Raw genomic sequence first — 12,212 nt, forward strand, 5'->3', positions numbered from 1 at the left:
ATCGATGTTTTCTCATCGATGTTTCTAACTCTCTATCCTTCTCCCTTCCTCTCTGTAAAAGATCAATAAAATATATATATATTTTTAAAAAGAAATAAAAATAATTTAAAAAGTAAAAAGTGTTTTCTAACAAAAAGAGAAGTAGCTAGGGAGCATAGCCTGAAGGGACTGGCGGAGAGAACAAATTCCTTGAATGCATCTCCAGATCAGCCTGCATGACTGAAAGCTAGTCTGAAACCTACCCAGAAACTCTTCCTGGGAAAAACTGCCTCCCGGGCCCTCTGTCACTCTATCGTGAGGCTGTGAGCTTCCGGAGCCATGGCCGTGTGTGTCACCAGGTTAGGGTATCGCTCCTCAGCTTCACTAAGCGGGGGACTGGCTGGATTATCAGAACTCACACATACTACATGCTCTTAAGAAGTTCTTACTCTGTGTATTGTCTGAATCCACAACATGGTTTCTGGCGGCAGTGTATTGTTCTGATAGAAAAAAGGCAAGTCATCTATTAAAACCTTTTTGATAACCAGTCATGGTTTCCATCCCTTGATGTAGTTCCCCCGAAGAAGATCCTGTGAGACAGGATCTGTTCCGAGGTGCTGCAGGAAGGCGATTGCCAGCGAGCCCTCCATCGTCACCCGGCTGTTTGAAGGGCAGCTCAACTACAGCATCATGTGCCTCAAGTGTGAGAACTGCACCTACAGGAACGAAGTCTTCACAGTCCTCCCCCTCCCCATCCCATCCGAATACAAGTGCTCTCTCCAGGTAGGGCTCTCACTCCTGCTTGCTTTCTTGTCTGGTTCTATCCGGTCCTCGATTCTCTTAGGCCTGTTTCCTGTATTTTCTAGTAAGGAAGGGGCAACTTTATAACTTAAAAAAAAAAAAATTGGAAGCCATGATGATAACATTTATAGAAAAGTGACAGACATAAGTTACTGTGACATCTACTGCATTTCTATGTACTCAATAAAGCAACCTTGTTGTAAAATTGAAAAGATAAATGGGGTTTATTCGATCTATTGTCATGGTGCGGTACATATAAGGAATTTAAACTTTCTTGCAAAAAATTTTTGGCCTTTCCTTATCTCAAAGGTCTGTAGGTCCATTTTGGGAACTAGATATAAAAGATTCTGACATCCTTGAGTTCTTATATTTTCTTATTTATATATATTTAAAATATATTTTTTATTGATTTTAGAGAAGAAGGAAGAGGGAGAGATAGAAACATCAGTGATGAAAGAGACTCATTGATTGGCTGCTTCCTGCATGCCCCACACAGGGGATCGAGCCCCAAACCCAAGTTTGTGCCCTGACCAGGTTTAGAGAAGAGAGGGAGAGATAGAAACATCAGTGATGAAAGAGACTCATTGATTGGCTGCTTCCTGCATGCCCCGCTACTGGGGATCAAGCCCACAACCCCGGCATGTGCCCCTGACCAGAATCGAACCCAGGGCCCTTCAGTCCGCAGGCTGATGCTCTATCCACTGGGCCAAACCAGTTAGGGCGAGCTGTTATATTTTTAGACAAAAACCGTGAAGTGTGTTGGGAAAATAGAATGGAATCTAGTGCCTTAGTTTACTTCTTGAATTTTCTTCACCATAATACCAAAAGCTAATGTAGCAGAGGGTGTGGTGGTAGAAGGCAGGGAACAGGTTGGAGGCAGGAGCAATGCATCTCCTCGCAGGATGATACACATTTACCAGAATTGGAGAATAGAATCCTACTAATTCAGAACGGGACTTGTTCGCAGATCAAATGGCTACAGATGGCTGTAAACGAATCCCAAAGACTCTAAATGAGGTGCTGGTGTGTCTACTGGAAGCAGAATCTGTCGTCCTCCCCTTTAGGTTAATGGTTTGCAGAGCTGAGGGTCCCTGGCTACACTGAGGACATTTCCCGCCATGGGATCTCATTCTCTCTGTTCTGCTGGCTTTATTATGGGTCACCTCAAACCCCGAGACTTGGTCATTGTCCAATCACCAGGTCAAAACACTGAGATGTGGTCATTGTCCAATCACCAGGTCACTTCTGTGACGAGACGAATAATGTAAAACAGCTGCCTGACTGGTTAGTGGAAACTTCACCGTCAATATTATTCTGAAGTTAACATGCTGATTCAGAGATTAGATCCCAATGGGCACGTTGACCCACTTCAGTGACGGAAGTGAGCAGGAAGCACCTCCTTTGCAGGGAGATGTCACCCCTCATCCCCCCTCATCAGATGCTGGTGCGTCCTGGACCTGAGGAAGGCAGCACGGGCTCCATTCACAGGCTCTTCGGGGGCTGCAGTATGAACAGAGCCTGGTCACCGTTGACCCAGCTGGTCACCCAAAGCTTGTTTACCCAACAGGACTGTCTCCAGTGCTTTTTCCAGCAAGACACACTGACCTGGAACAACCAGCTTCACTGCTCCTTTTGTGAAACTAAGCAAGAAGCAGCTGTGAGGGCCAGCATTTCCAAAGCACCGAAAATAATGATCTTTCACTTGAAAAGGTATGGATTTTGACATTTTGTGAGCATATTTTAAAAAATATGTTTTTATTAATTTCAGAGAGGATGGGAGAGGGAGAGAGAGATAGAAACATCCAAGATGAGGGGGAATCATTGATTGGCTGCCTCCTGCACGCCCCCTACTGGGGATCGAGCCTGCAACCCGGGCAATGTGCCTGGGACCCTTCAGTCCACAGGCCGACGCTCTATCCATTGAGCCAAACCAGCTAGGGTGAGCATATTTCTTGAATAGCTTTATCAAGATAGAATTCAGTACCATGCAATACACCCACTTAAAGTGTACAATTCAATGGTATCCAATATATTACACTGATTTTTTTAATTTTGTGGTAAAATACTAGTATATGTAACATAAAATTTGCCATTTTCGACGGTTTTAAGTGTATGCTTCGTTGGCATTAATTACATCTATGTTGTGCAACAATCACCACTATTTCCAAAATGTTTTCATCACTCCAAGCAGAAACTCTGCACTCATTAAGCAATAACTCCCCATTCCTCATCCCCCAGCCCCAGGTAACCCCTCATCTACTTTCTGGGTCTATAATTCTGCCTATTTCAGGTGCTTCATGTAAGTGGAATCATACAGCATCCATCCTTTCTGCCGGCCTATTTCACTTAGCATCATGTTTTCCAGGCTCGTCCATGTGCACCAGAAGTTCGCTCCTTTTTATGGCTGAGTAATATTCCACTGTATGTATGCCAGATTTTGTTTATCTGTTCATCTGTAGATGGACATTTGGCATTCACTTTGAGTGCTTTTAAAAAATAAATTCCCTGACCCCACCATTACAAATTCTGATTCCACAGGTCTCAGGCGGAGTCTAAGCATTCCTATTTTAATTTTTATTCCCCCCCCCCACCAAACTTTATTTTAAAACTTTTGAATCTACAAAGAAGTTGAAACTATGTCACGAATACCCATCTGCCCCAAAATGTTCATTAGTTGGTGACACTTTGCCACATTTCCTTTCTCTTTTCTGTCTCTCTCTCCTCTTCCCCTCCTTCCCCCCCTCCATTTTCTTAGCTGAACCATCTGAAGTAAGACGCAACACATGGCATTTCATGCTTAGATACTCCACCACGTGTCACCTGAGAATAAAGACATTCTCCTGCATAATCGCCATTGTCACGCCTGAGAAATGTGACAATAATTTTATGTCACCTACGATACAGTCCATCCTAATTTCTCCCATCCCCCAAATGTCTTTTATTACTTTTTTGAAATCTAGAATCCAATCAAGGGTCCTACATTGCATTTGGCTGTCTCTTTCAATCTAGAACAGTCTTTCCCCCTTTTTATATATCTAAACTTTTTTTTTCTTATATTGAGCCTTTGAGTAGCCCATTGTTTAGACCAGTGATGGCGAACCTCTGACGCACGTGTGTCAGAGGTGACACGTGAACTCATTTTTTTGGTTGATTTTTCTTTGTTAAATGGCATTTAAATATATAAAATAAATATCAAAAACATAAATCTTTCTTTTACTATGGTTACAAATATAAAAAAAAATTCTATATGTGGCACGGCACCAGAGTTAAGTTAGGGTTTTTCAAAATGCTGACACACCCAGCTCAAAAGGCTCACCATCACTGGTTTAGACTGTGTCTTGCTCAGGATTTAGTTAACTGTTTCCTCATGGTTAGATTCAGGCTAAATTTTTAAAAAATTTATTTTTATTGATTTCAGACAGGAAGGGAGAGGGAGACAGAGATAGAAACATCAATAATGAGAGAGAATCATTGATCAGCTGCCTCCTGCAGCCACACTGGGGATTGAGCCCGAAATCCGGGCATGTGCCCTGACTGGAAATCGAACTGTGACCTTCTGGTTCCTAGGTGGACATTCAACCACTAAGCCACACCAGCCGGGCCAGGCTAAATTTTTATTTTATTGTATTTTATTTTTAGGAAGAGTTTGGCATAGATGATGTTGTGTGCTGATCACTTTCCATCAGGAGGCACACCATAGAGTTTCTCTCACTATTAGTACTGTTAGGTTTGATCCCTTAGGTAAGATGGTGACTGCAAGATCTCGCCATTTAAAGCTGTAGTTTCCCCTCTGTAATTGGTATCACTCTGGACCTATGGACACGTAGACCTTATGTGTTCCATATCCATTACTATCATCATTCTTCTTGATGTTCAAGTTGTTTAAAATTGGCCAGTGAGATCCCTTCAAGCTTTTGTTACCTCATTAGTTAGCTCATTTAGTTTTAATTAAAAATAATTGCAGGCACAAAATTCATCCTTGTTAGATGCACAGTTCTATGAATTTTTAAAAATGCACACAGTCATGTGACCATCAGCCAACATATAGACTATATCACCCCGAAAAGCTTTCTCATGCTCCTTAATAATCAGTCCCTTCTCTGCTCTCAGCCCCTGGAAATTTCTGATCTGATTTCTATCCTTATAGTTTTGCTTTTTTCAGAATGCCCTATGTTATACTATATGCAGCCTTTTGAGTTTGGCTTCTTTTACTTAGCACCATGTTTCTGAGATGAATTCGTGGTGTGGTGTGTTGTAGAGCAGTGTAGTGTAGTATTTTTATTGCTGTGTAGTAGTCACTTTTATGAAGGTACCACATTCACCAGTTGATGAACATTTGGGTTGTGTCCGGTTTGAGGCAGATGCGGATACAGCTGCTATAAACATTAGCATATGGATTTTCATGTGGATATAAGTTTTCATTTCTTTTCATATGAGACCTAGGCATAGGATTGCTGGGTCATATGGTCCCTTCATTTTTGCAAACAAGGCTTCTTGCTTTCAGGCATAGCCTACCTCAGGCTCATCCAGGAATTGCCCTGCCCCAGACCTAAATCAGCCATTTTTCCAAAATGAACCTAACGTATTTTTTAAGGAGCTCCGGGGGTGATTCTGCGATGGACTCAGATGGGAACTGCTGCTCCATATAGCAAATAGAGAATGTGGCAAGCGTTTCACAAAATTTTATCCTATTAAAGAGATGTTAAAGCCTAAGAGCTGGCAAGCTGGCCACCGCCAAGACCACGTGTGCTGATATCCAGAAGAGGGAAACTGAGGCAGCTTGGCAAAGTGAACGCACCAGCCGCTCGCAGTGAAGCTCCCAGGTGCTGCCAGTGTGGTTCCTTCTCCCCGGAGCCCCCTGGATTGACTCCGCACTGTCTCACGTCCTGACCCGAGCTCTTGGCCCCCTCCAGTCTCAGTGTTGACAAGGCCTGTGGATGTAGAGCTCCTAAGTATATGTAGATATGAAAAACTTCTGTGAACACATCCGCACCAAATAATCTGTTTAAGAAATTACTTTGAACTGTACTTAGAATTGATCAAGGTATGGGAACTTCATTCCTGAGTGCCGCACAAACTCACTTTTCATTTCACACGTTTATTGTCGCTCCAGGTTTGACATTCTGGGTACAATGAAAAGGAAACTGAGAACCGATATTCATTACCCACTCACTAACTTGGACCTTACTCCTTACATTTGTCCAGTTTTCCGGAAACATCCTAAATATAATCTCTGTGCAGTGGTGGTGAGTAAAATACAACTATTTAAACAACACAAATTTGGAGAAAACTGTAGAATTAGCTGCTTAAATGCCCGCGCCTTCTATCTTCCCCTGACTTCTCCTATATGTTGCTTTTTAAAACAAAGTATAGAGCCTGGAGACTCCCTGCTTTGACCCTGAGCCGTAGAGCAGTGAAAGTATAAAATGCCCTGGTCGCTGCCTCCTCACTTCCCCCCACTCAGTGGCTGTCTCAGATCTGGGGACGTTTGCAGATTGTGCTCTGGGGGCAGTAGAGGTTGGTTTCGATAACTTTATGTTGAGTAACTGTGAGCCACTGTACGGCCAAAGCCCCCAAACACTAGGTACATAATAGTCGCAGACTCGCTGCCTGTATACATCCAGTCCTAGGTATACAACCCCCGGAAGTCCCTTTGGGCTCTGTGTCAACTCTCCTCATTGAGGATTCCCAGAAGGAAAGAAAGCACGGGGTATATTCAGACCAAGTTGTCTACTATATAGATAGTAGTTAATAATAGCAATTGCCATCATGTATTGAGCCTGGTATTCTGTTAAGTACTTAACACGTATTTTCCCATTTAATTATTTCAACAATTCTATGGAGTACGTACAATTATTTTTAAAGCCTGTGCTATAGATGGGTACCATGTGGTTTAGTTATTAGCCATGGCAATATATTAAGGGATGTGCAGTGGTAAGTAAAGAGAAGGAATGTTTATCTACCTACCTACCATCTGTCTGTCAAGAATTATTTAGATTTATATATCATATATTAAGAGTGGGTGTGTGGGCCATGGCTGGGTAGATCAGTTGGTTAGAGTATTGTCCTGATACACCAAGGTTGCAGGTTTGATCCCCAGTAAGGGCACTACAGGAGTCAACCAATGAATGCATAAATAAGTGGAACAACAAATCAATGTTTCTCTTTCTCTCTCAAACCAATAAATTAAAAAAAAGGGTGTGTACATACATATGTATGGCATATATACACATTGAGATCATAATATATACATAAAGTATATACATATATTAAGAGCACATATACACATGTATGTATATCTATATATATAAAAGCCTAAGTGACCTTTACGACGAAACGATCGGAATGACTGGTCACTGTGACATGCACTGAGCAGGCAGGCAGGTGAGCAGTTAGGAGTGAGCAGGCAAGTGAGCGGTTAGGAGGGCATGGTCCTGGATTGCCAGAGGGATGTCTGACTGTTGGGTGTCCAACTGCAGGGATTGGGCCTAAACTGGCAGTCAGACATCCCCCAAGGGGTCCCAGATTGCAAGAGGGCACAGGCCAGGCTAAGGGACCCCCACTCCCACCACCATGATGAATTTCGTGCACCAGGCCTCTAGTATACATATAAAAACGTACACATATACATAGAGTAAAAGGAAAAAACAACACATAGGCTGTAAAATATAGATCTTGGTTTAAATCCCAACGCGGCCACTTACTAGTTACAGGATCTGGGACTCTTGTGCCAGTCTCTCATCTGTAAATAGTAGCAGTGCTACTTGCTTATAGGCTTGCTGTGACGACTAGATTAAATGATGAAGGCACATGACACAAGTTACCCTCCCCAAAGATCATGAAGATATTCACTTATATTATCATAAAAAAAGCTTGGTTTTTACCTTAACAGTTTTTAAAAATATATATATTTTATTGATTTTTTACAGAGAGGAAAGGAGAGGAATAGAGAGTTAGAAACATTGATGAGAGAGAAACATTGATCAGCTGCCTCCTGCACACCTCTCACTGAGGATGTACCCGCAACCAAGGCACATGCCCTTAGCTGGAATCGAACCTGGGCCCTTTCAGTCTGCAGGCCGATGCTCTATCCTCTGAGCCAAACCAGTTAGGGTCTTAACACAGTTTTTCAAATTATTCTTAAAAGTGTCCCTTGTGGCCCTGGCCGGCTTGGCTCAGTGGATAGAGCATCAGCCTGCAGATTAAAGAGTCCCAGGTTCGATTCTGGCCAAGGGCACATGCCTGGGTGGAGGGATTGATCCCCAGGGGGGGGCGTGCAGGAGGCAGCCAATTAATGATTCTCTCTCATCACTGATGTTTCTATTTCTCTCTCCTTCTCCCTTCCTCTCTGAAATCAATTATATATATATATATATTAAAGTGTCCATTGTTTACATTTTTTACATTTTCAATTGGCAAATGTCAGTTTTTCTTTCCAATTATTACATCTCTTGTTTATTTTTCTTGTCCTACTTCTCTCGCTAGGACATCCAGTATGTGTAAAATATTGTGTCACTCCCTTCTAGACTGCAGTTTCTGCTGAAAAATCTGTTGATAATCTTAGGCAGGGAGGGTAGGGAGGTCCTTGTAGTGACAAGTTGTTTTCCTCTTGCTGCTTTTAAGATCCTCTCATTGTCTTTAACTTTTGACTTTTTAAATAGTAATGTGTCTCAGCGTGGGTCTCTGGGTTCATCTTATTTGGAACTTTCTGGGCTTCCTGTATCTTTTTAATATAATTTTTATATTTTAATATCTATTTCCTTTCTCAAGTTAAGGAAGTTTTCAGCCATTATTTCTTCAAATAAGTTTTCTGCCCCTTTCTCTCTTTCCCGTGTGGGACCCCTATAATACAAATGTTAGTCCTCTTGATGTTGGTCCATAAGTCCCTAAAGCTATTGTTGTTCTTTTAAAATTATTTTTTTCTTTTTGCTACTCTGATGGGGTGAGTTCCATTGTCATCCTTGAGTCCACTGATCCTTTCTTTCATTTCTAGTCCATTGAAGCCTTCTAGTGTATTTTTCAGTTCAGTTTTGTGTTTTTTGCTCTGTGACTTCTCTTAGGTACTATCTTATTTTTCCCTCTTTGTTGAAGTAGTTCTCACTGTGTTCATCAGTTCTTTTCCTGAGTTTGGTGACCATTTCTTAGAACTTTTTATCAGGTAAATTACTTATCTCCATTTTATTGTTTTTTTTAAAATATATATTTTTATTGATTTCAGAGAGGAAGAGAGAGGGAGAGAGATAGAAACATCAATGATGAGAGAGAATCATTGATTGGCTGCCTACTGCACACCCCACACTGGGGATTGAGCCGGCATCCCAGGTATATGCCCTTACTGGGAATCGAACCGGTGACCTCCTGGTTCCTCGGTCGAGGCTCAACCGCTGAGCCACACCCGGCTGGGCTATTAAGTTTTTTTTCCTGAGTTTTTATCTTGTTCTTTCATTTGAAACATATTCCTTTGTTTCTTCATTTTACTTGATTCTCTGTGATGGTTTCTATACATTAGACAAAACAGCCACCTCTTAGCCCTGGCCAGGTAGCTCTGTTGGCCAGAATGTTGACCCAAAAACCCAAGCTCCCCTTGGCCACCAGAGCCAGGCAATCAAGGGGAATCCCCTGGGCGGGCCGCAGCCCCAAAAACCAGGACACCAGATACATGTAGCAGCTCTCCTGGGGCGATACTGGCACTCCAGAGCATGGCCAGGGGAGAGTGGAAAGACAGTGCCTACCTCTGAGGTCCCCAGAAAGGATTACATCAGCCCATAGATGTGTCTTTGGTTAGGAGCCTGCCCCTGAGGCAGCTTTGATAATAAGCTAACGGAGCGCTTCCCACAGAAAGAGCTCCTGGATCGGTGGCTTCTTGCTGTGCCTTGGTGGTGGCGGCAGTTTAAGGACGTTTTCTCTGTTGGCTCAAGTCCTGTGGGACCCACAGGCTAAGCCCCAGGGCCACCAGAGCCAGGCAAAGTAGAGGGGTTCCCTGGCAGCAGCTGCAAAAATAAGCTCCTTCTGGGAGATACCGGTGAGCTGGAGAAAGGCCCAGGGAGAGCGCAACGATGGATTCCACCTGCACATGTTCCCTGACAGCACCTCTGTAGGCACCTGGTTGTGTGCCAAACAAGAGCCTGCCCTCAGGCTTAATTAAGCTCCTGGAATCAAACTGGCCTCCCTCCTGGAAAGACTAATTTACAACAAAGGAGTCAAGCAAAAGGAAAAGGAACCTACTGGATAGAAAAAGATAGTTGCAAATCACACATCTGATAGGGGTTAATATAGAATGGAGAAAGGAAAGTCTCTTCAATCAATGGTGCTGGAAAAAAATGGGCAGCCGCATGCAAAAGGATGAAATAGGCCTCTATGTTACACCCTACACAAAATTAACTCAAAATGGATTAAAGACTTGAACGTAAGACCTGAAACCATAAAATACATAGAAGAAAACATAGGCAGTAAGCTGCCGGACATCAGTCTTAGTGATGTTTAGACTCTAACAGCAAGGGAAACAAAGGCAAACACACAAACAAAAAGTGGTACCACATGGAACTAAAAAACTTCTGCACAGCCCTAGCCGGTTTGGCTCAGTGGATAGAGCATCGGTCTTCGGACCGAAGGGTCCCGGATTCGATTCTGGTCAAGGGCATGTCTCTTGGTTTGCCTCAATAAAAACAGCAACTCCCATCTTGCAGTCTGGGAGATGCCAGCGCTCTGGGGCGTGGCAGAAGGAGGGCCTGGAAGGAAGCACAGGGGAGCAGGAGGCCCAGGGAAAGCGTGAGGGTGGTGCTGCCTGCCGGCCAGCCCTTAAGCACGACTGTACTCACTTAGACGCTTGCCCCTCAGGCCAATGCTTTAACAGTAGCAAGTGAACCTCATTCATGTCAGGTCAGCTGCCTCCATGCTGAGCGGCGGGGCAGGTGAGTCTGAGTGCTCTCGACCTTCTGCAGGCGCTTCTCAGAGCCTTGCAGCCTGTGGATCTCAGGAATGTGAACGCGCGCCCTGTTGGTTTTTCCCTGTCTCCTGGGAGGTGAGTTCAGGATTCTCGAAGTCACCATCTGGAGTATCCTTTTTTTCTTGATTTTAAATGGAATAATTAAGAGGGACGCTGGCCGTAGCTTCCAGTAGCTACACTTTATCAGGTTATGCGTACTTCCTTCTATTTTGGTTTTGCTAACCGCTTTTGTGCGTTTTGTAAAGGTATTAACTTCTATTAAATCCTTTTCCCACAATAATATAGATTCTACAGCTCTCTTGAATCCTTCTTAATCTGTCAACACAGTCAATTACATTGATAGATTTTTTAAATTTTTATTACTCTTGCATTGCTGGAATAAATACAATTTGGTCATGTTATCTTCAATATACTTTGCTGGATTTGGTTGACTGTATTTTAATATTTTTGCATCTGTCTTCTTGGATGAGAGTGATCTGTGTTTTCTTCCCCGAATTGTCTTTGTCTGGTTTGGGGTTATCCTAACCTCAGGAGTTAAAGGAGCTTCCCCCTCTTCTACAGAAACCTGTGCAGTTCGCTAATGAGAAGTTTCTTGAAGGATTAACAGAATCCACCAGTAAACCCACCTGGGCCTGCTGTTCCCCCCGAGGGAAGCTGCAGGCTGACCTTGACCTCGTTTCACTGCCCTGCGCTTTATTGTGCTTCGCAGGTGTTGTGTTTTTTTTACAAATTGAAGGCAAGACTCTCCTCCACCAACAGAAAAAGATTATGGCTTGCTCTGTTGCCAGACTTGCTCTGTTGCCAGACTTGTATTGTGCTGGTCTGAAACCAAACCCACAAGATCTCTGAGGTATGCCAGTACCCATGCAATTACTTTAATATTTGTAAGTCTATTTAGGCTTTCTATTTTCTTCTTGCATCAGTTTTGGTAAGTTATAATTTTCTGGATATTTCTTGGTTTATCAAAGTTTTCAGTTTGCTGGCAAAACTTTTTCAGGTATTAAAGATGTTTTTAATTTTCTGCTGGGTCTTAAATCTTTTTCCCACAATAATATAGTTTTTTTTTATTGTAGGTAAAGCAGCTTATGTCATTTCTAATTTTATTTACTTAACCATTCATTGCCTTCTCTTTTTTAAATGAATTATTAATATTCCTATTATGTAGTTAAGTCTTTTTAAAGGACTAATTTGTCTTTTTTAAAAAAATATATTTTATTGATTTTTTACAGGGAGGAGGGGAGAGAAAGAGAGGGTTAGAAACATCGATGAGGGAGAAACATCGATTGAGCTGCCTCCTGCACACACCCTACTGGGGATGTGCCAGCAACCAAGGTACATGCCCTTGACTGGAATCGAACCTGGGACCCTTCAGTCCCCAACCTGACACTCTATCCATTGAACCAAACCAGTTAGGGCTAATTTGTCTTTTTGATCTTTTTTATTACCTCTTTGTTTCTGCTTAATTAGTTCTTATTAATCTCTTTCC

The 12,212-nt window shown here is 42.7% G+C and overlaps 1 protein-coding gene across 1 annotated transcript in view; it reads left to right on the forward strand.

The window, feature by feature from the left end:
* The window catches only part of USP50 (ubiquitin specific peptidase 50), a 31,142-nt gene that overhangs the window by 8,212 nt on the left and 10,718 nt on the right, over positions 1-12,212 (forward strand). The window contains exons 4-6 of the mRNA XM_006756007.2: positions 553-762; positions 2,348-2,490; positions 5,894-6,026. Of these exons, the coding sequence (XP_006756070.1) occupies positions 553-762; positions 2,348-2,490; positions 5,894-6,026 (486 nt within the window). The remainder of the gene's footprint in view (positions 1-552; positions 763-2,347; positions 2,491-5,893; positions 6,027-12,212) is intronic.

The sequence above is a fragment of the Myotis davidii genome, unplaced genomic scaffold, assembly GCF_000327345.1.
Source record: "Myotis davidii unplaced genomic scaffold, ASM32734v1 scaffold132, whole genome shotgun sequence".
Lineage (NCBI taxonomy): Eukaryota > Metazoa > Chordata > Mammalia > Chiroptera > Vespertilionidae > Myotis > Myotis davidii.